The sequence below is a fragment of the Ranitomeya variabilis genome, chromosome 8, assembly GCF_051348905.1.
Source record: "Ranitomeya variabilis isolate aRanVar5 chromosome 8, aRanVar5.hap1, whole genome shotgun sequence".
NCBI classification, from domain to species: domain Eukaryota; kingdom Metazoa; phylum Chordata; class Amphibia; order Anura; family Dendrobatidae; genus Ranitomeya; species Ranitomeya variabilis.
Genome location: NC_135239.1, coordinates 90463911 through 90488859, shown reverse-complemented (window position 1 = coordinate 90488859; position 24949 = coordinate 90463911). Strand labels below are relative to the sequence as shown.

Here is a 24949-nt window from a genome sequence, read left to right as displayed (position 1 = left end):
GCGCCTCCACGTCAATGGACGCTAAACGCACATTATCACTCAAGAGTCAGACAATATCCTCCAGTCTGAGAAGGTCAGAGGAATTTCTGATGTAAGAGGGTCTGAGTATCCTGTCTGTGTAAACACTAGAGTTCTGGGTGATGGAATCAATCCCAGCCACAATCAGGCGACCCTTCAATGGACTCAGACACTTGTGGACCTTTGGTAGTGAGTAGAAAAGGGCCATAATTGGAGACTTGGGGAACATAAAATCTAAATCACTATTCGATATCAACCCGAATTCACTTGCTTTTGTCAATAAAGCCTTGAGATCACCCATAAAACTCTCAGTGGGATCCCTTCTCAATTGTTTATAAGTCAGTATATCCTTCAAGATGTTCTCACACATGACCGAGTATTGTCTATGGTCTAATACCACCAGATTTTCCCCTTTATCAGAGGGCTTAAAATACATTGTTTCCTAGCAGTAAGACCATCCAGTGCTTCCCTTTTTCCCCTCGTCAGGCTCAAGTGATGCTTTCCACCCATAGTGCCAATCCTTCCCAACTCATCAGTCACGAGTTTCAAAAAAAAAATCCCAATACTATCAAGACCCATCTGAGGTAGCATCTTCCTACTTTTAGGTTTAAGGTCTGTAAATGGACCCAAACTTATCAGTTTCTCATTTTCCTTCAATAGGTCAGTTAAAATCCTGACACTAGGGAGAAATAGGATAATTTCCCAAAAGTTTCCAGGGTATTAATAACTGCTCACAGTTGTTTGCTTAGCCTTTGTTGGTTAATTTATGGGGGACTCCAGAAAAAATATGGGGTCCCCCTCTAAATTCTAACCAACAAACTCTAAATAGACAGCTGTGGGTTGATATTAATAGCCTGGGAAGGAAACAAGGATATTGCCCCCTCTCCCAGACTACCAACATCAGCCCTTAGCTGCCCCAGAAATGGTGCATCGATAATATGAGCCAACTCTGCCTCTTAATCTCGCTCTTCCCACTTCCCCTGGTGCAGTGGCAAGTGGGGTAATAGGGTAGGGATTGATGTCAGCTTTGTGATGTAAGCTGATGTCAAACCCAGTCATATTGTAAAAAAGACAAAGCAAGAATAAAGTCCTTTATTTGAAATAAAACTCCTCATCCTTTTATACACAGTTATTCACACACAAAAAAAATTAAAAAATAAAGTTATACTCATGTCCCCTGTAACATACCAAAAGTAATAATTTCATTGAGGGCACCGCAGTTCATCGTCCCGGCTTACAGTGCGTTTTGGGAAAGTATCTTCAATGACCAGCGGTGAACTTTATGACATCACCGCTAGTCACTGAAGATGCACTCGTAGCATCCCATTCGTCTGTGATTTTCAGCCTGGATGTTCGCATCATGGCTCCGTCAAGGTTGTAAACCACATTACATGCAAAGAGAAAAGCTGCAGACCAAAAATTGGGGATCACCAAACATGAATACAAAAAAAAGTGCTCGCACAAACCAAATGATCAAGCTGTGCAGCATGGCAGAATAGCTAATCCAAACCCAAAACAGCACATGGTATGTACAAATAAGCCTAGGAGCAGGGGAGCCCGTGGAGATGTACTAGCAGTGACACCAGCATTTTGCAGCCAGTGTATATAGTGTCTATATTGCTAACCACCAGGCAGTATTTGTGCCACCAGCAGCTATGGTACAAGTTTGACTTATTGCTGTGAAGGAGAAAATGTCTAATGAAATCAATTATTAAAACCTTATATAAGTCAGTTCAGATATGGTGAGCAAGATGGCGATTGTGTCTTTGAAACTGTCTTGAAGATCCTTGAAACTGACCTGGAAGGAATCTTTGGAATGTGGGAGTGAAGGCACTGGAATACACCGTATTTGGAAATGAAGCTTGGAATAAACCAATCAGAGTGACACTAACTATTCTGAAGTTGTGCGACCTCCCCCATTTCCTGTGTTCAGTATTATCCTTTGTTCAGAATAAAGCAGTTGTGAGTGAGCCATCACTGAGAGAGGCTGTGTGTATCGTCTTTGTGAATCTGATACATTCTGGGCCTCTAAGCTAGCACTCAGCTTATATTTGGTCAGGTACAAGCAATCATATTGATCTCACTTTAAGAGATCACCCTCACATTGCCATGTTGTAGGTGAGTATCCATGTACAGCATATTAATGTGTTATAGGAATCTACATTACTACTGATACATACATGTACTATTTGGACCACCATCAGCAACTGTCTTAATTATATATAGCACTATATTTGTCATTGTGATTTTTCATTGGGCTTGGGAGGGGTAGCCTTAGGCTTTATTATAAGCTGTTCAGGTGTATTCATGTCAATGTTTTCTGACTTTTAATTGTTTTTAAAATAAGTGTGTTGGTTTTGTACTCAATAAAAGTATCATTTTTTGTATTCATGTTTGGTGATCCCCAATTTTTGGTCTGCAGCTTTTCTCTTTGCATGTAGTGTTCAATGTTTTGCACTGACCCTGGGAGTATCCCTCTAGATTTATTGTGATGCCCTCCTTAACAAATTTGGCGGTTGTAAACCACATATTGCAGAGATGAACTACGGCGTGAGACATCTTCACTTTGGACACATGAGGGATACAGTTGTTTATTATTTGTCTTTTTCAACAAAGGGACTCTTTTGCCCGGGGCCCACGAAAACCTGGAGATGACCCTGTACTCAACTCTCCTCAAGGCAGAAGTGGCCCTTCGTACACACACTATAGACATTATAAATTAAAATGCCAGTTAATCCTATATCTTATGTTATATGGGGATTAAGATGCAGCACAGAAACAAAAGTGACAGCAAGTGTGTGTTAGGATATATGCAACTTGAGAGTTAAATTATGTGTCACTGATTAGAAAATAAGCAATAAATGTTTTATCTGATTGAATATAACAATGCCAAATCTAAATAATTTGTTTAATTTTAATTCTTTTTCAGCAATCGGGGATCAATGTGGTCCACCACCAACCATACAATTTGGAGACACCATTGAAAATAGAAAAATTAGCTATAAACCTGATGAATTTGTGGAATATCAGTGCCCGATTTATTATGTTTTTAAAGGGGAAAAGATTGTAAGGTGTTTGAACGGTGTCTGGGGAGAAGCGCCAGTTTGTCTAGGTATGTTCAATATCATTTATCACAAAATGTACAGAAAAAAATGTAAAAGTAATAAAATTATATCACTATTAAGGTTATAAGTACATTCTATATTATTCTTTTGAACTGATGGGTAGACACTGACAACAAAGGTCCCCTATCCTGTACATGTGTCTGTTTCCTTCTAATTTGTTATAGAAACAAGTGCATATATTAGTGATGAGCAGAACATTTTAAATATGGATGCAACAGTTCGAGTACATTCTGTACTCCAAATAAAATTATACATCACATACCAAACCTAAGTTATCAAACAGGGTCAACTCGGGGTCGGGATGAGTTGTAGACAGTATAGGCATCCATCTAAGGGGCTACCTATTGCCTTTCTGATAGGTCAAGATAGTAAAAAAATAGTCAAGATAAGCAACTCCTAACACTGTGGCCAAGAGAGGAAAACCTCACTCCCTAAATAAATTCACCACACATGGTAACAAGTGGAATACTCCCCAAAATATGAAAACACATAAGAACGGAGTACAGAGAAACCACCAACACAAGTAAAATAGAAAGTTTTATTAAATCATTAGTGTATAAAACAATAAGATGCAATGAGCATAATAATACAGTAAAGATGATAATCGAGGAAACATTCTAGTACAGCAAGGAGAGGGTGAAACACAAGTACCCAAGGGTGAACAGGATCAGAGCTAACATCAGATATAAGTAGTATACCACAAAATATATAATGAGTGGGCACCGACAATAATCAATAACATGTATTTGTACATAAATAGAACCAGATTAGCATGCCCCACAATTTCAATCCTGCTTACCCATAATCGTTGGTAGTGCCGACACGTCTCCCTGCTGGCCCCTTGACATGCATTTTTCTTGACAGCTTGAAAAAGCACTGATACCTCATGCAACACCTCTAATTTTTTCTTCCAGCCAACCTCAGGTGGCACAAACATTAGTTTCATACAGTACTATTGGTAAAAAAAATGTATGGAAAGTAGAACAGGAAGTTGAGTGAAAGTAAGTGCAAGCCTGCTTGTCAGGCAACACTCATGAAGAAGACCCAAATTGAATTCTCCACATTTCCAAAAATTATTGTCACACACCACTAAAGTGGCATCAATTTCCACCAAGTACAAATAGTATCATAGGCCTCTGACACACCTTCCCCTACAGGCAACCCACCAAATGGAGACCTAACTTGGAGTCTCCACATTTAAAAAAATTGTTTATAACAGCAGGAGTAGAAACAGGCACCATCGCCTTGTATGCTCAGTCTGCGACTGGGGTATAAAAGTCATTGGAGATCCATGACTTGTTCATTTTGGGAAAGGTTTGGTGGTCTACACATTCAGTGGACAGCCAGATGTGCTTATCTGTCAAAATACCACCAGACTCATTGTGAAAGAGCGCTGGCTGCCTGGCATGAAAAACATCCAAGGCATGACAGGTGAGCTCAGGCCACTTTTCTATTTTTGAAGACCAAAATGCAAAAGGGTCCAATCACCTACTTGATGGCCTTGATATTGAACGCCAGATACTCCTGCACCATCTTCTCCAGTCGTTCACAACGTGTTAGATGTGTACTCTGTTTTGCTGATGCATGGTCTGGTCTAAAAAATATGTGAAACGACTCACAGAAATTGTTTATGCGCTGACATTGCTACTGTTGCTAATGTTTTTGCGATGATGCCTTGACGTTCTCGGCGATGGACGTCTAAAACTGGGAAGCACACTGTGTGCCTCACTGCTGTCTTGGGGAAAATCAAGATTGTCTACAAGCGTGTTTCGATACTTCAGCATGCGTGCTTCCATTTTCAGTGGGGAGGAATCATCTGGCTAAAGTTACTCTTGTACTGTGGATCTAACAGAGTAGCATCACAATAGTCAGCACTATTTCTAACACTAAGAATACGGGAGTCATGATGAAGATAGCACAGCAAGAAAACGATCATGTGTTGGGAGCTTCCATGAGGTCCAAGTCCAAAGTGTGTTGATGCTGGGGTAGTTCTCAAGGTTAAAGTAAATAAATAGATATGAGGCGAAGCCTCAGCCAGCTCACCGATTTGCTTCACAGATGCACGGAACCCGTCCTGACCCAACGTGTCTTCAATCCAATATGTGAAAAAAGTTAGTAGTTTCAGCTCCTTTTAAAATTTCCAATTCTTTATTTTTCCATTAAAAATGCAAAGTCCTTGTGCAAAGTGGATGTAGTTACAGTGGATACAGAAAAACAAGCAACGCGTTTCAATCTAATATGATCTTTTTCACAGCTTGAACTCACCCTCATCTGTGAGTCTTTATATATGGCATTACTTCTGTTCTTACATAGTTAATTAGTCCACCTGGTGATGAACACACAAAAAAACAAAAAACGCCCCCATTTGATTTCATTGGGCATTTGTCAAACATTTATACTGCACAATATTAAAAAATATATATATAAACAACACAGTACAAAAACATAGCAATAAAAATTTACAAATAGTGATACAACAGCTCATTTTTCCTATTCATGCCTTTTGGATGTCTCGCATGCAAATTGTAAATCCAGTAGGCTTCTTTAGTCAGAAGACGTCTTTTTGTGTCTCCTCCGCGCAATGTTTTTTTTACCTGTTCTATTCCTTGAACCTTCATTGCGGACAAACTTCCTGCATGAAATGTAATAAAATGTTTGGCTACCATTGAAATATTTCTATTACTATTACTACCTTTCAAAGGTGTCTCTTATATGTTCAGATATGCGTGTTTTCAATTTTCTAGTGGTGCAGCCTATGTAACTCAAATTGCACAAATCACAATCTATTTTATGTACAACATTAGTAGTGTGGCAATTTATAAATTGTCTTATATCATAAACTGTGTCATTTGAGTTATCAGAAAAGGTTTTACCTATATGTGCATGTTCACAAGTTCTGCATGATGTTGTGCCACACCTATAGAAACCCTTTGTTTCCAGCCATGTAGTAGATTAAGGCCATGTGCACACGTTCAGTATGTTTCGCATTTTTTTGCGATAAAAACATGATAAAAACGCAAAAAAAACGCAAAAAAAACGCTTACATATGCCTCCCATTATTTTCAGTGTATTCTGCATTTCTTGTGCAAATGTTGCATTTTTTTTCCGCTAAAAAATCGCATTGCGGAAAAAAAAGCAACATGTTCATTAAATTTGCGGAATTGCGGGGATTCCACACACCTAGGAATGCATTGAACTGCTTACTTTCCGCATGTGCGGTTGGTACCCAGGGTGGAGGAGAGGAGACTCTCCTCCACGGACTGGGCACCATATAATTGGTAAAAAAAAGAATTAAAATAAAAAATAGTGATATACTCACCTTCGATGGCCCCCGGAGTCTTCCCGCCTCTCAGCGGTGCATGCTGCTTCCGTTCCTATAGATGGTGTGTGTGTGTGCAGGACCTTCGATGACGTCGCGGTCACATGACCGCGACGTCATCGCAGGTCCTTCACACACACCATCTATAGGAACGGAAGCCGCTGAGGAGATCGGCTGTCTGCAGGTGAGTATAACCATTTTTTTTATTTTTTTTATTATTTTTAAACATTCTATCTTTTACTATTGATGCTGCATAGGCTGCATCTATAGTAAAAAGTTGGTCACACTTGTCAAACACTATGTTTGACAAGTGTGACCAACCTGTCAATCAGTTTTCCAAGCGATGCTACAGATCGCTTGGAAAACTTTAGCATTCTGCAAGCTAATTACGCTTGCAAAATGCTAAAAAAAAATGCGAAAAAAACGGGGAAAAAACGCAAAAAAAAAATGCGGATTTCTTGCAGAAAATTTCCGGTTTTCTTCAGGAAATTTCTGCAAGAAATCCTGACGTGCGCACATACCCTTAGTGTCAGAACAAAACAAACCTGGGAAGAATACATTTCCCACAGTAGGAGCCTCCTTGAAACAACATTTATACCTTCCTCTAATATATTCAACAACGTGGTGTCTTCATATAAGATCGGTAAACGTTTATTAATTATTTGTTTTATTTCATTAAACTGCGGGCTATACTGTAGGCAAATAAATGGTTTCTTATTATGTCTATCTCTTAAATTATGTTTTTTTGGTGCTAACATTGCTTCTCTTTATTTTTCACTGACTATTTTTTCTGCCCTTTTCAGAGTCCATTTAGGGTATTTTCTTGCTATTAATTTATTTTCTAATTCTCTGTTTCTGTCCTCTGTTCTACTGCAGTTTCTTTTTAATCTCGTTTATTCCCCTACAGGTATTGATTTAATTGTATGTTTAGGGTGGCTGCTGGTAGCATGTAGGACCGTGTTCCCACTGATAGGTTTCTTGTGCGTTTTACTAACAATGGCTTGTCCCTGCTTCCCCACCAATTCCAAATCCAAAAAGGAAATCTGTTCACTATCGCACCTATGTGTGAATTGCAGGTTAAATCCATTATCATTCATGTACCCAACAAAGTTCGGTATGGCAGATACATCTCCCCCCCATATAATGAGCAGGTCATCGATGTATCTGCCTGTTGTGAATTTGGATTCTGGGCTCCCCCGGTGGCTACTGGTGGAATTGAACTTGTGACATCATCTTCCCTGTTCACCTGTTCTGATTAGATCTGGGTGTCGCTATATAACCTGGCTTCTCTGTTAGATGCTTGCCGGTCAACAATGTTATCAGAAGCCTCTCTGTGCTTGTTCCTGCTCCCAGACATCTACTAGATAAGTTGGACATTCGTCCATGTTTTGTTTTTGTATTTTGGTTCCAGTTCACAGCTGCAGTTTCGTTACTGTGTCTGGAAAGCTCTTGTTGATCAGGAATTGCCACTCTGGTATTATGAGTTAATGCCAGAGTCCTAAAGTAATTTCTGGATGTGTTTTGTTAGGGTTTTCTACTGACCATGAAAGTATGCTTTCTGTCTTCTGCTATCTAGAAAGCGGACCTCAAATTTGCTAAAACTATTTTCCTGCTGCGTTTGTTGTTTCATCTCATATCACCGCCAATATATGTGGGGGGCCTCTGTCTCCTTTTTGGGCATTTCTCTAGAGGTGAGTCAGGTCTTATATTTCCCTCTGCTAGCATTATTTAGTTCTCCGGCCGGCGCTGGGCATATAGGGATAAAAAGTAGGACATGCTACCTGGCTACTTCTAGATGATGCGGTAGGTTTAGTTCATGGTCAGTACAGTTACATCTTCCAAGAGCTTGTTCCTATAGAGGCTTATGCTAGTTCTCTGGCCATGGAGATCATGATAGTTTGACCGGCCCACTAAAGGGTTAAAATCCTTGGCTGAGAAAGGAGAGAAATAAGAAGTCTGCTGAGAGTTTTTTTTTTTTTTTTTTTCCTCTGTGCTCTTAATTGGATCACTTGCCAGTCTGTCTATGCTGCAGTCTTTCTTTTTTTTCTCTCTCCTTATAATCTTTGAATGGCTTTGTGTTCACCTGTTAATAATGGATCTTCAGAGTGTAACTGCAGGTTTGAATAATCTCACCACGAAAGTACAAAATTTGCAAGATTTTATTATTCATGCTCCGGTATCTGAGCCGAGAATTCCTTTGCCGGAATTCTTCTCAGGGAATAGATCTAGCTTTCAGAATTTTAGAAATAATTGTAAGCTATTTTTGTCCCTGAAATCTCGTTCTGCTGGAGACTCTGCACAGCAGGTTGGGATTGTGATTTCCTTGCTCCGCGGCGACCCTCAAGACTGGGCTTTTGCATTGGCACCAGGGGATCCTGCGTTGCGCAATGTGGATGCGTTTTTTTTGGCCTTGGGCTTGCTGTATGAGGAACCTCATTTGGAACTTCAGGCAGAAAAAACTTTGATGTCCCTATCGCAGGGGCAAGATGAAGCTGAAATTTACTGCCAAAGATTCCGTAAATGGTCTGTGCTTACTCAGTGGAATGAGTGTGCCTTGGCGGCTACTTTCAGAGAGGGTCTCTCTGATGCCATTAAGGATGTTATGGTGGGGTTCCCTGTGCCTGCGGGTCTGAATGAGTCCATGACAATGGCCATTCAGATCGATAGGCGTCTGCGGGAGCGCAAACCTGTGCACCATCTGGCGGTGTCCACTGAGAAGACGCCAGAAAGCATGCAGTGTGATAGAATTCTGTCCAGAAGCGAGCGGCAGAATTTTAGACGGAAAAATGGGTTGTGTTTCTATTGTGGGGATTCTACTCATGTTATATCAGCGTGCTCTAAGCGTACTAAAAAGCTTGATAAATCCGTTTCCATTGGCACTTTACAGTCTAAATTTATTTTGTCTGTGACCCTGATTTGCTCTTTGTCATCTATTACTACTGACGCCTATATCGACTCTGGCGCCGCTTTGAGTCTTATGGATTGGTCCTTTGCCAATCGTTGTGGGTATGATTTAGAGCCTTTGGAAACTCTTATTCCTCTGAAGGGGATTGACTCCACCCCATTGGCTAATAATAAACCACAATACTGGACACAAGTGACTATGTGTATTAATCCGGATCACCAGGAGACTATTCGTTTTCTAGTGCTGTATAATCTACATGAGGATTTGGTGCTGGGATTGCCATGGCTGCAGTCTCACAACCCAGTCCTTGACTGGAGAGCTATGTCTGTGTTGAGCTGGGGATGTAAGGGGACTCATGGGGACGTACCTTTGGTGTCCATTTCATCATCTATTCCCTCTGAAATCCCTGAGTTCCTGTCTGATTATCGTGACGTCTTTGAAGAACCCAAGCTGGGTTCACTACCTCCGCACCGTGAGTGCGATTGTGCTATAGATTTAATTCCGGGTAGTAAATACCCAAAGGGTCGTTTATTTAATCTGTCTGTGCCTGAACATACTGCTATGCGAGAATATATAAAGGAGTCCTTGGAAAAGGGACATATTCGTCCATCGTCATCTCCCTTAGGAGCCGGTTTTTTCTTTGTGTCAAAAAAAGACGGCTCTTTGAGACCATGTATTGATTATCGGCTTTTGAATAAAATCACGGTTAAATATCAATACCCATTGCCGTTGCTGACTGATTTGTTTGCTCGCATAAAGGGGGCCAAGTGGTTCTCTAAGATTGATCTCCGTGGGGCGTATAATTTGGTGCGGATCAGGCAGGGGGATGAGTGGAAAACCGCATTTAATACGCCCGAGGGCCACTTTGAGTATTTGGTGATGCCTTTTGGTCTTTCTAATGCCCCTTCAGTCTTCCAGTCCTTTATGCATGATATTTTCCGCGATTTTTTGGATAAATTTATGATAGTGTATCTGGATGATATTCTGATTTTTTCGGATGACTGGGACTCTCATGTCCGGCAAGTTAAGAGGGTTTTTCAGGTTTTGCGGTCTAATTCTCTGTGTGTCAAGGGTTCTAAGTGCGTTTTTGGGGTTCAGAGAATTTCCTTTTTGGGATATATTTTTTCTCCCTCTTCCATTGAGATGGATCCTGTCAAGGTTCAAGCTATTTGTGATTGGACGCAGCCCTCTTCTCTTAAAAGTCTTCAGAAATTTTTGGGCTTTGCCAACTTTTATCGTCGATTTATTTCTGGTTTTTCGGATGTCGTTAAGCCATTGACCGATTTGACTAGACAGGGTGCTGATGTTGCTAATTGGTCCCCTGATGCTGTGGAGGCCTTTCAGGAGCTTAAGCGCCGTTTTTCTTCTGCCCCTGTGTTGCGTCAGCCTGATGTGACTCTTCCTTTTCAGGTTGAGGTCGACGCTTCTGAGATCGGAGCTGGGGCAGTGTTGTCGCAGAAAAGTTCTGACTGCGCCGTGATGAGGCCTTGTGCCTTCTTTTCCCGTAAATTTTCGCCCGCTGAGCGGAATTATGATGTTGGGAATCGGGAGCTTTTGGCCATGAAGTGGGCGTTTGAGGAGTGGCGCCATTGGCTCGAGGGGGCCAGACATCAGGTGGTGGTATTGACTGACCACAAAAATTTGATTTATCTTGAGACCGCCAGGCGCCTGAATCCTAGACAGGCGCGCTGGTCATTATTTTTTTCTCGGTTTAATTTTGTGGTATCGTACCTACCAGGTTCTAAGAATGTTAAGGCGGATGCCCTTTCTAGGAGTTTTGAGCCTGATTCACCTGGCAACTCTGACCCCACAGGTATTCTTAAGGAGGGAGTTATCTTGTCAGCTGTTTCTCCAGACCTGCGGCGGGCCTTGCAGGAGTTTCAGGCGGATAGACCGGATCGTTGTCCGCCTGATAGGCTGTTTGTTCCTGATGATTGGACCAGTAAAGTCATCTCTGAGGTGCATTCTTCTGCGTTGGCAGGTCATCCTGGAATTTTTGGTACCAGGGATTTGGTGGCAAGATCCTTCTGGTGGCCTTCCCTGTCACGAGATGTGCGAGGCTTTGTGCAGTCTTGTGACGTTTGTGCTCGGGCCAAGCCTTGTTGTTCTCGGGCTAGTGGATTATTGTTGCCCTTGCCTATTCCTAAGAGGCCTTGGACACACATCTCGATGGATTTTATTTCAGATCTGCCTGTTTCTCAGAAGATGTCTGTCATCTGGGTGGTGTGTGACCGTTTTTCTAAGATGGTTCATTTGGTTCCCCTGCCCAAATTGCCTTCTTCTTCCGAGTTGGTGCCCCTGTTTTTTCAAAATGTTGTTCGTTTGCATGGTATTCCTGAGAATATCGTTTCTGACAGAGGAACCCAATTTGTGTCTAGATTTTGGCGGGCATTTTGTGCTAGGATGGGCATAGATTTGTCTTTTTCGTCTGCTTTTCACCCTCAGACTAATGGCCAGACCGAGCGGACTAATCAGACCCTGGAGACATATCTGAGGTGTTTTGTGTCTGCTGACCAGGATGATTGGGTTGCTTTTTTGCCATTGGCGGAGTTCGCCCTCAATAATCGGGCCAGCTCTGCCACCTTGGTTTCCCCGTTTTTCTGTAATTCGGGGTTCCATCCTCGATTTTCCTCCGGTCAGATGGAATCCTCGGATTGTCCTGGAGTGGATGCGGTGGTGGAGAGATTGCATCATATCTGGGGGCAGGTGATGGACAATTTAAAGTTGTCCCAGGAGAAGACTCAGCTTTTTGCCAACCGTCACCGTCGTGTTGGTCCTCGGCTTTGTGTTGGAGATTTGGTGTGGTTGTCTTCTCGTTTTGTCCCTATGAGGGTCTCATCTCCTAAGTTTAAGCCTCGGTTCATCGGTCCGTATAAAATATTGGAGATTCTTAACCCTGTTTCCTTCCGTTTGGACCTCCCTGCATCCTTTTCTATTCATAACGTTTTTCATCGGTCGTTATTGCGCAGGTATGAGGCACCGGTTGTGCCTTCCGTTGAGCCTCCTGCTCCGGTGTTGGTTGAGGGTGAGTTGGAGTACGTTGTGGAAAAAATCCTAGACTCCCGTGTTTCCAGACGGAGACTCCAGTATCTGGTCAAGTGGAAGGGATACGGCCAGGAGGATAATTCTTGGGTCACTGCATCTGATGTTCATGCCTCTGATCTGGTTCGTGCCTTTCATAGGGCCCATCCTGATCGCCCTGGTGGTTCTGGTGAGGGTTCGGTGCCCCCTCCTTGAGGGGGGGGTACTGTTGTGAATTTGGATTCTGGGCTCCCCCGGTGGCTACTGGTGGAATTGAACTTGTGACATCATCTTCCCTGTTCACCTGTTCTGATTAGATCTGGGTGTCGCTATATAACCTGGCTTCTCTGTTAGATGCTTGCCGGTCAACAATGTTATCAGAAGCCTCTCTGTGCTTGTTCCTGCTCCCAGACATCTACTAGATAAGTTGGACATTCGTCCATGTTTTGTTTTTGTATTTTGGTTCCAGTTCACAGCTGCAGTTTCGTTACTGTGTCTGGAAAGCTCTTGTTGATCAGGAATTGCCACTCTGGTATTATGAGTTAATGCCAGAGTCCTAAAGTAATTTCTGGATGTGTTTTGTTAGGGTTTTCTACTGACCATGAAAGTATGCTTTCTGTCTTCTGCTATCTAGAAAGCGGACCTCAAATTTGCTAAAACTATTTTCCTGCTGCGTTTGTTGTTTCATCTCATATCACCGCCAATATATGTGGGGGGCCTCTGTCTCCTTTTTGGGCATTTCTCTAGAGGTGAGTCAGGTCTTATATTTCCCTCTGCTAGCATTATTTAGTTCTCCGGCCGGCGCTGGGCATATAGGGATAAAAAGTAGGACATGCTACCTGGCTACTTCTAGATGATGCGGTAGGTTTAGTTCATGGTCAGTACAGTTACATCTTCCAAGAGCTTGTTCCTATAGAGGCTTATGCTAGTTCTCTGGCCATGGAGATCATGACATCTGCCATACCAAACAATATCACCCGAATGAGGATTATTTTTAGAGTATATAAATTTGCTTTCCCAAAAAGCCATGGTGAGATTGGCTAATGATGGGGAGTATTTCGCTCCCATAGGGATGCCGGTTTTTTGCAAGAATATGTCACCATCAAAAAAGAAGACATTATGGGTCAACAAAAAGAAAACCACTTGATACAAATTTTTTTTTAAATCTTCCGAATAATTACTATATTTTTCCACGTGAAATTCCAATGCCTTCATGGCCAGTTCGTGTGGAATACAAGTATATAAGGAGATGACATCACAGCAAAGCCATGTATAATGACCTTGCCATATTTTTTGGGAAAAAGTTTTTAAAATTTCCCTCGAATCTTTGATATATCCTGGAAGTCTCCGTACCAATGGCTGTAGCAATGTATCCACCCACTCACATAAGTGCTCGTTCATGGATCCCATACCGGAAACTATCGGTCTCATGGGGGGATGTCGCTACCTTTATGCACTTTCGGAAGCCCATACATAATGGGCAATTTTGGGTATGGTGTTTTTAGGTAATCAGCTTGTTTTCTACTTATAACCCCCAAGTTTAGACCTTCTTGAATGATTACATCAATGTCATTATCAAAAGATTTAATAGAACTCCTCGTTATTTTTTCATACGTCTCTGTGTCCCCGTGTGACTTCTTGTGTTTTCTTCCCCCTCGCCTTTGGCGTTTTTTGAAAGTCTGAAGTTTCTCTTCTGAGTATTATTTGAATTATTCAGAGATGTATCCGATGCACTAAGATTGACATCCGAGGAGGTATCTGGGTCTGACGATATAAATCCCACCTGTGATTTGCGAGTGTTTCTTTTGTGAGACTGGCTCTGTTTCAATATAGATCTGGGAGTTTTGTGTGCATTTTCCCACTGCCCCCATTCATAGACTTTATTCGTGGAGTAGTCTTTTAGGTCTCTTTCAAATTTGCGTTTTTTCCTATTCATGATGTCCTCCTCCAACACACCTACATTTGCTTGTTTTTCTGTATCCACTGTAACTACATCCACTTTGCACAAGGACTTTGCATTTTTAATGGAAAAATAAAGAATTGGAAATTTTAAAAGGAGCTAGAACTACTAACTTTTTTCACATATGTAATTCTCAAGGTTGCTTCCTCCATCCCCTTCTGCCAACTACGGACAACAGGGAGGAGATGATTATCCTCTTCCTCTTTGTCTTCTTCCATTTGATCCTCTGCTCCTTCACCAACAATTTGTCTGCTACTATGAACCCTTTTAATCCAACCTCCCATGGCACCCACTTGTGCGATGACAGTTCGGAACTTTGAGATATTTTTATCCCTTCTGCATCCTTTTCTGCTTCCACCTCTGGGGCCACTACCTCCTCACACAGACTATTCTAAGTGTGCATTGAATTACTCAGATACAAAAGTATAAATATTAAAATAATTAAATCTTTATTATGCAAATTATTAAAACATTAAATGGAAAAATAGGGAAAGGGAAAAACCCTGCAAAGACAAAAAGTGGTATACAATCCATTTACAAACAAATAAATTAATTAAATATGCATAGTTTTGACAGTATTTATATAAAACAGTACTACAACATTCTATGTTTAAACATGATTAAGTTTAATACAGGTATTATGGTTCCATCTAGTGGTTGTGTGCAAAAAAATGCAGTAGAGGGGGTAGGTATAATAGAATCTTGCAACATGCAAGTAGATATATTCAAGTAAAGTGATAATTGATTTATAGTGGTATATAGATAAGTACATGTACTGTATGAATTATAACTTCAGAGCTAAACCATTTATGAATAAATAACCTAGTGTGGCAAATTAGTCACAATAATTTCTATGAGGACACAGAGCAAGTGAATAAGTAATCAAGACCCTCCTGCTCATGAAAGAGTGATCAGGCAAAATCTAATACATGCTAATGCTGTGCCATATACTGTATATCATAAGCATGGTAAAAAACAACCTGCAAAAGGCTCAAGGTAAGAATAAGGAGTTATACTTTCTTATCACTTCACTTGAATATATCTATTTGCAGGACGTCAAGTTTCTATTACACCTACCTTCTCTACTGCATTTTTTGCACACAACCACTATTTATACTTTTCTATCTAGGTAGTTCAATTCATGATGGTTTTCTATCGTTCTTTAGGAACTCCCAACAAATTTATTTCACCCCACTTTGTGGAAATTATTCAAAGTGTGCTCCAGCATGTAGATGATGGGAATAGTGATGTTGATGATGGTATCATTAGCAATAACTATCTTATTGGCCATTTCAAAACTGTGCAGAAGGGTTCAGAGGTCCTTCGTCTGTGCCTAGCCTGCCCCCACATCTGTACTACATTGGTCCAGGCTATGCTAAAGGACATACTGAATCAGGGTTCATTGCTGCTGCCACAATTGCTGCAACATATGCAGAGTGGAATTCCACTTTGTTGGAACATTGCAAATCAAACTGTTAACCGGTAGGTTGAAAGACTTCTGTAGTGATGTAAGTTGATGACCTGCAACTTGCAATCGTCAGATGTGATAACACAGCAACCATGGTTCCTTAAGCAGAGCATCCAGGCTGGGATAGTAGAGGAAGAATTTCTGTACCACCAGCTTGTGAGCAATTCAAGGCACATGTGTGAGTATGCCCCAGTGTAGGACCGCCACCATGTTTGTACCGTTATTGCACACGGCTTTCCCTGGCTCCAGGTTCAGTGGAAACAGCAATTGTTTTAACGCGGCATGGATAGCTGTTCACAACTCTTGAGCTGTGTGACTGTGATCTCCAAGTCATATTAATTTTAATGCTGCCTGACTGGCTGTGCAGTACAAAGGTGGGGGGATTCTCTCTGCATGGTTGTAACGCAAGTCGGATTAAGGGAGAGGTTGAGGGCACAGGTGTAGGCCCTAGAGGAGGAGGAGTAGCCAGAAGCAGTGGAGGAACTGTTAGATACAGAGGTTTGTCTCCAAGCCTTGGGAATTCCTAGACTTGTGGAGCAGCCCCTTGACCACCTGCCCCCACAGCCATCAGAGTCACTCAGTGCCCAGTCAGCTAGATATAATGCCCCTGCCCAGGTTTGCTCATCCAGGTGTCAGTAGTGAAATACACCCTAGCAGAAACAGATTTTTTCAGGAAACAGGTGATATTGTCTGTGGCTTGCTAGTGCAGCACTGGTGTAGTGCAGGCACAGATTCTTAGAGAAGTAATGGTGACTGGGCAACTGGTACTGGGAAACTGCGACTGCCATTAACTTTTGCAAGCTGTATGTATTCACCAGGCAGGAAGGCAGCATTTGCTGTGGCAAAAAGATTGCAGAATGTGGAGCTCAAGCTATTAGCTTTGGCATGTATAAGAGGAAACATTGTTTGACATGACCACAACTGTGGGACATAGGGCTGGCTGCTGTGCTGAGAGAGGGTGGGGTAGAGTGAACACTACCAACTGCTGGACTGTGAGTGAGGTGCAGGTGGAGATGTTATAGTGGATTGAGAAAGATGTGCTGTGCTAGGCAACACAAAAAGAGCAGATATGTCCACTTCCATAATAGCTGATGGGCTCTCACTCACCCCAACTGTAGGGGGTAAACAAATGAATTTTCTGCAGCCAGAGACCTGTGTCAGAAGACTTGGCATGGTGATGGAGGAGAAAGAAGTGGCAGATATGGTTGATGGGACATCCATTGGTTGGCGAAGCCTGCAAGTCGGCATTTTTAGGGCAGGGAGATTCCCAGACTAAGGCATGTTGATCTCAAAGTGGCTATTCTTGCATGTAGTTGTCAAATTATTGCAATTTTTCCCTCTACTGAGATTTTGGCACATTTGGCAGATACTGTTAATTGGGTCATCATTTGCGGTCTCAAAAAAGGCCCAGGCTAGGCAACCCTTGCCGACCCTGTAAAATGCACACTTACGACTGATGCTAACCACAGCTAGAGGTGTGGCAGAGGATGCAGTGTTTTCCGAGATACCATCACTTTGTGTCTGTGACTCTTCATTTTCTTCCTCCTCTTCTGAGCTACTCAGTTAACCAGTTGATACAGTGGCATTGCTTTCCTCACGGAGAGAGTGATGCCATGCTTGGAAGTGAGGAAGGATCCCTTTAGCAGGTATTCACATACAACATGTTCTGACTCCAGGCCAGAAGGGGGAGCTCTGAACCCGGTTTCAGTCGAGCTTCCCTAGATAATATATATTCTGGTCTGGTCTGACTATATATAGTCAGTCTGGAGTTTGTGTGAGACAGAGAAGGAGGAAGGAGCACAAGAGAATAAGGAGCTGGAGAAGAGCTGTGACTGGGCTCCCTCCACACTGAAGCGCAGGAATCAGACACCGGGAGTCCAAAGCTGTGTGGGACTGTATGCCCCACAGCAGAAACAGAGGGCAGGAGATTGAAAGTAACTTGCCCACATCTACACCCTGAGGTACAGCAACATACAGAGCCCAGAGTCACCGTGAATAGAGACCCCTATAAAACGGCTGACGTTGCCTACAATGCAGGAACGGTCTCAGGACAGAGAGTGAGAGAGGACCTTGAAAGAAGACATAGGCAGCAAGGGACTATTATACAGCGCATAGTGGAAGGCTCCTAATCTGACCTGGCACAGGGAATTCAAGTCGTTTCAAGGCTGCCTGGACTCCACCATCACCTGTTGCTGGTACCCTGGACTGTGGTTGCAAACCACCAGTAAAACAGGTAAAGAGACTGCAACCTTGTGTCCTCTGATTATTTCTGGCACCACACTATCTTTGCCAAATAAACCGGGAGCCCTGGGGACCCAGCTTCACCTGCGGAAAGCCATACTATCTCAGCTGCCATAACATAACCCCAGTGGACCCCTTTAAGCAGTATCGGTCATCTCTGACTGAATATCACAGGTGGCGTCACGAACATTCTTATTCCTAAAAAGCGCTTTAAAGACCTCCCCTTTAATTTGGACTCCCAGGGCCATGGACCAGGTCACTGCCACTGTGACCTACCCTTTAATGACCACCAAACCCGGTACCGAGTACCCCTAGGCCCTGTGGGTGTACCACGTACCTCTGTGTTCACACCAAGTGGGATCTATAACATCATCATCTTCTCTTTTCTCACACCCTCACCCTGAGAGTCACCCTCCTCCTTTTCCTGCCCTGACATCACAGTACATTCCATGTGTGCCTCTGGTATCTGAGTTTCATCAGGATCAACTCCAACTGTGGTGGTTAACATGTGGTGACAAGGGTCTAGATTCTGCTCGGACCCTACTTTGTCCAGCACTGGATTCAACATGAAAACTTTTTGGGTATCGGTGCAGATGCTTTCCTCTTCTGGATTCTGTAAATCTTTGTAGCATACTTCTGATGTCCATGTAATAGAACATGTGAATAGTATAGTGTTGAGCGATACCTTCCGATATCGGAAAGTATCGGTATCGGAAAGTATCGGCAGATACCGTCAAAGTATCGGATCTCGCCGATTCCGATACCCGATCCCAATGCAAGTCAATGGGACGAAAATATCGGAATTAAAATAAACCCTTTCTTTCCTTGTAGGTTCATTCTACATGAAGGAAAACAACTAAGAATAATGTAGGATGTATTGGGGGAGGTGGCGGAGACATTAAAGGCATAGAGGTTTAGCCCAATCAAATAGAATAGCATGAATTTTAGTTTTTTTTAAAGACGTTCGGAGTTACAAAGATATTGACTATGTTAAGATTTTTTTTATTTTGTCAGATATTGGTGTTTCACTACTTCCACGCCCTTCACCCTCTTTTTTACTTCTCCCACACTTTCTTCTTCATCATCATCAGCATCTTTGACATCAACTTCTTCTTCACCTTATTCATCTTCTTCATCTTCTACCTATAATTTTTTTTTTACATTGTTCATATTCTTTTTATTTAACTATTGTTCTTCTTCATATTCAACTTCTTCATCATATTCTTATTTGTGACAGGCATTCCCGTAGTTGTTATCTATAAAAGTTTGAAGATTACACCTTCCGTTCTGCCTGTCACAAAAGAGTTACATTTGTCCGCGTTCAGTTTGGCCTGCAGCATCAGGCTTTATCCAGGGGCACCACGAGGAGGAACGGACTCACCCCCATACACTGCTTAGTCTTCTTCTGCTTATAATTTAGATAATATCTTTTGCTCTGATATTTAGTGTTATGCTTAATGTTCTTCTGCTCTTTGTTCTGCAGCTTCTTGTTCTTCTGCTTCTCGGTCTCCCATGTCGTCGTCGTCTCCAGGGTCGTCGTCTCCAGGGTCGTCGTCTCCGGGGTCATCATCATCGGGGTGGTCTTCAGGGTCATCGTCTCCAGGGTCGTCGTCATCTCAGCGGTTGTCGTCTCTGGTGTCGTCGTCATCTTAGGGGTGGTCTTCCGGGTCGTCGTCTTTAGGGTCTTGAACTTGGAAATGTAGCAGAAGGTACAAGAAGGCTGAGAAAATGTCGAGAAACAGCTGATGGAACTGGAACTCGGATGGCTACCCGAAGGTCCAAGAGCCAATGGAACTACCGAGGACCAGCTGACGTTACTGGAACCCGGTTTCTAAGCAGGAGGTACCCGTGCCTGAAAGCACTACCAAGGACCACCTGACGTTGGTGGAACTCGGATACCCAGAGGGAGGCACCTAAGCCAAAGGCTCTGCCCGTAACCAGCTGATGGTACTGGAACCAGGATGGGGAGCAGAAGGTACAAGAGCAAAAGACACTGCCGAGAACCAGCTGACGGTACTGGAACCCGGATGGGTAGCCGAAGGTCCAAGAGCCAATGGAACTACCGAGGACCAGCTGACGTTACTGGAACCCGGTTACTAAGCAGGAGGTACCCGTGCCTGAAAGCACTACCAAGGACCACCTGACGTTGGTGGAACTCGGATACCCAGAAGGAGGCACCTAAGCCAAAGGCTCTGCCCGGAACCAGCTGACGGTGCTGGAACCAGGATGGGGACCTATTCAAGCTTGTCTTCCTAGAGCCCCAACTAGCGGTGTTGGAGCAAAGGGTCAGCAGGGGGAGCAGAGTGTAGGCCGAAGCCTGCACTGGAGGCATTTGTAGGTCTGTTGTGTCTGCGTGGCGTTTGCAGGACACGATGCCGGCTACACAGCAGGGGAACAGCTGGCGGTGCTGAACCCCACTGACACATTGGCGAGGTGTTTGGCTCTGTGCAGCTAGCAGTACCGGGCACCAACAGGCGGTGTTAGAGCCCAGGGTCAGCAGGAGGAGAGGGAGCAGAGTGCAGGCCGAAGCCTGCACTGGCGGCAGCTTTGTGTCTGCGTGGCTATTGCAGGACACGTTGCCGGCTACACAGCAGGGGAACAGCTGGCGGTGCTGAACCCCACTGACACATTGGCGGGTGTTTTTCTCTGTGCAGCCAGCACTTCGGGGCACCAACTGGCGGTGTTAGAGCCCAGGCTCTGCAGGGGGAGCAGAGTGTAGGCCGAAGCCTAATTGAACCAATTTTAAAGGTAACCTTTAACCCCCCCTCAGGTGTTACAAACTGGAAGAGCCACGCCTTATGCAGCAGTAGTGCTGCACAAGTCAAAGGTTGCTCTTTTAATTTTGTTCCTTGCACAAGCTGAATGAAACACGTACAACATTTTGGCCCTTATACAGTCAATCTGTCTTGGAGGCGGGAGTTCCCTTCGTAATGAGACGCAGCACAGCTGGCAAAAATACTACCTTGGTGCTTGGCGCGGCCACCTGAGCATCGCATTTTGATGTACAGGAGTCTGCGTTGTTGCGCTATCCCTTGGCCATGCGCTGCCTGTCTTCTGACATCATTTCATGTCGGCTGGTGCGGTTCGCGATGCCCATGAATCCCAGCCCCGCAGTGTCTTTACAGTGTTTCACACTGCGGGGCTGGGATTCATGGCCTGGCGCAGTACATATGTTCGCCTCTCGCTCGGGTCCTTACACCTGCTACAGACTGTGCGGCATCAGCTGATCCCTTATCGCATGCCACGGCCATGAAGCCGCACAGTCTGAAGAAGGCAGAAGGAGCTGAGTGACAGCCTGGCGAAGATATGCACTGCTTATGCCCATCAATCACACCCTCACAGTCAAAATAAATAAGACACCAAGGGGCGTTGTGTCGGGCAGGGCGGCCGCAGAGGCGCAGCCAGCCAATCAATGATGTCAGAAGAGGGGCTGTGCTACCAAGGGGGTTGTTGCGTGTCATTACAAAGGAAAGTCACACCTCAGGGACGTTTTAATGGTCTCAGGGGACACATTGTAGACGTGTTCCGTTCCACGTGTGCAAGGAGAATAAGTTTATGAGCCACCTTGCACACATGCAGCATTACTGCTGTACAAGGTGGCTGTAAAACATACAAACACCTGGGGGAGGGGCGACAGGTTCCCTTCAATTTCAGTTCTTGTGTCTGCGTGGCTTTTGCAGGACACGATGCCGGCTACACAGCAGGGGAACAGCTGGCGGTGCTGAACCCCACTGACACATTGGCTGGTGTTTTTCTCTGTGCAGCTAGCAGTACCGGGCACCAACTGGCGGTGTTAGAGCCCAGGGTCAGCAGGAGGAGAGGGAGCAGAGTGTAGGCCGAAGCCTGCACTGGCGGCTGCTTTGTGTCTGCGTGGCTGTTGCAGGACACGTTGCCGGCTACACAGCAGGGGAACAGCTGGCGGTGCTGAACCCCACTGACACATTGGCGGGTGTTTTTCTCTGTGCAGCCAGCACTTCGGGGCACCAACTGGCGGTGTTAGAGCACAGGCTCTGCAGGGGGAGCAGAGTGTAGGCCGAAGCCTAATTGAACCAATTTTAAAGGTAACCTTTAACCCCCCCCTTAGGTGTTACAAACTAGAAGAGCCACACCTTATGCAGCAGTAGTGCTGCACAAGTCAAAGGTTGCTCTTTTAATTTTGTTCCTTGCACAAGCTGAATGAAACACGTACAACATTTTGGCCCTTATACAGTCAATCTGTCTTGGAGGCGGGAGTTCCCTTCGTAATGAGACGCAGCACAGCTGGCAAAAATACCACCTTGGTGCATGGCGCGGCCTCCTGAGCACCGCATTTTGATATACAGGAGTCTGCGTTGTTGCGTTATCCCTTGGCCATGCGCTGCGCGTCTTCTGACATCATTTCATGTCGGCTGGTGCAGTTCGCGATGCCCATGAATCCCAGCCCCGCAGTGTCTTTACAGTGTTTCACACTGCGGGGCTGGGATTCATGGCCTGGCGCAGTACATATGTTCGCCTCTCGCTCGGGTCCTTACACCTGCTACAGACTGTGCGGCGTCAGCTGATCCCTTATCGCATGCCACGGCCATGAAGCCGCACAGTCTGAAGAAGGCGGAAGGAGCTGAGTGACAGCCTGGCGAAGATATGCACTGCTCATGCCCGTCAATCACACCCTCGCAGTCAAAATAAATAAGACACCGAGGGGCGTTGTGTCGGGCAGGGCGGCCGCAGAGGCGCAGCCAGCCAAACAATGATGTCAGAAGAAGGGCTGTGCTACCAAGGGGGTTGTTGCGTGTCATTACAAAGGAAAGTCACACCTCAGGGACGTTTTAATGGTCTCAGGGGACACATTGTAGACGTGTTCCGTTCCACGTGTGCAAGGAGAATAAGTTTGAGCCACCTTGCACACATGCAGCATTACTGCTGTACAAGGTGGCTGTAAAACATACAAACACCTGGGGGAGGGGCGACAGGTTCCCTTCAATTTCAGTTCTTGTGTCTGCGTGGCTTTTGCAGGACACGATGCCGGCTACACAGCAGGGGAACAGCTGGCGGTGCTGAACCCCACTGACACATTGGCTGGTGTTTTTCTCTGTGCAGCTAGCAGTACCGGGCCTCAACTGGCGGTGTTAGAGCCCAGGGTCAGCAGGAGGAGAGGGAGCAGAGTGTAGGCCGAAGCCTGCACTGGCGGCAGCTTTGTGTCTGCGTGGCTGTTGCAGGACACGTTGCCGGCTACACAGCAGGGGAACAGCTGGCGGTGCTGAACCCCACTGACACATTGGCGGGTGTCTTTCTCTGTGCAGCCAGCACTTCAGGGCACCAACTGGCGGTGTTAGAGCCCAGGCTCTGCAGGGGGAGCAGAGTGTAGGCCGAAGCCTAATTGAACCAATTTTAAAGGTAACCTTTAACCCCCCCTCAGGTGTTACAAACTAGAAGAGCCACGCCTTATGCAGCAGTAGTGCTGCACAAGTCAAAGGTTGCTCTTTTAAATTTTGTTCCTTGCACACGCTGAATGAAACCCGTATGACATTTAGCCCCTTATACAGTCAAAACTGTCTTGGAGGCGGGAGTTTCTTTCGTAATGCGGCGCAGCACAGTTGTCAAGAATCCCACCTTGGTGCTGGGCGCGGCCTCCTGAGCGTCGGTATTTGCTGCACAGGAGTCTGTGCTGTCGTGTTATCCCTTGGCCTTGCGCTGTTAACGATGCCCATCTTCTGACTTCATTTAATGTCGGCCGTTGCGGTTCGCGATGCCCATGAATACCAGCCCCGCAGTGTCTTCTCATTTATTCACACTGCGGGGCTGGGATTCATGGCCTGGCGCAGTCAATATGTTCGCCTCTCACACTCGTGTCCTTACACCTGCTTCAGACTGTGCGGCGTCAGCTGATCCCTTATCGCATGCCACGGCCATGAGGACGCACAGTCTGAAGAAGGCGGAAGGAGCTGAGGGACTGGCGAAGATATGCACTGCTCATGCCCATCAATCACACCCTCGCAGTCAATATAAGGAAAAGGTGGCTCTTTTCATTATGCTCCTTGCAAACACAGAACTAAACACTTATAAAATGTGTCCCCTGATACCGTGAGACCGTCCCGGAGGTGGGACTTTCCTTCGTAATATGACGTAGCACAGCCGTCATTCCTACCCCCTTGGCGCCGTGCCCCGGCTCCTCAGCATTGTTTAATTCCGTCCCGGAGCCTGCGCTGTTATGTTATCCCTTGGCCAGGCACACTTAGCGCTGCCCATCTTCTGACATCATTTGGTGTCAGTCTGGCTGCGCCTGTGCGTCCGCGCTGGCCGAGATACCGCCTTGCAGTGTCGTCTAATGTAATCCCACCGCGGGCCTGGGATCCGTGGCCATGAGCAGTGCATATCCTCGCCTCTCACTCCCCTCCCTCCGGCTTCTTCAGACTGTGCGGTGTCACGGCCGTGGCATGCTATTAGGGATCAGCTGATGGCGCACAGTCTGAAGAAGGCGAAGGGAGATGAGTGAGAGGCGGAGGTGAAGATATGCACTGCGCATGCCCATGGATCCCAGGCCCGCAGTGTGATTAAATCAGAAGACACTGCGAGGCGGGATCTCGGCCAGCGCGGCCGCACAGGCGCAGTTAGCATGACACCAAATGATGTCAGAAGAGGGGCAGCGCTAAGTGTGCCTGGCCAAGGGATAACATAACAGCGCAGGCTTCGAGACAGAATCAAACAACGCTGAGGAGCTGGCGCACGGCGCCGGTGGGGTAAGAATGACGGCTGTGCTGCGTCACATTACGAAGGAGAGTCCCACCTCCGGGACGGTTTTACGGTATTAGTGAACACATTTTATAAGTGTTAAGTTCTGCGTGTGCAAGGAGCTAAACAAAAATAGCTACCTTTTCCTTGTGCAGCATTACTGCTGCACAAGGTGGCTCTTTCA

General features: G+C 45.0%; 1 protein-coding gene across 1 annotated transcript in view; it reads left to right on the top strand.

Moving 5' to 3' along the window:
- The window catches only part of LOC143787637 (coagulation factor XIII B chain-like), a 574339-nt gene that overhangs the window by 420564 nt on the left and 128826 nt on the right, over nucleotides 1-24949 (top strand). Inside the window, exon 9 of the mRNA XM_077276562.1 lies at nucleotides 2948-3130. Within this exon, the coding sequence (XP_077132677.1) occupies nucleotides 2948-3130 (183 nt within the window). The remainder of the gene's footprint in view (nucleotides 1-2947; nucleotides 3131-24949) is intronic.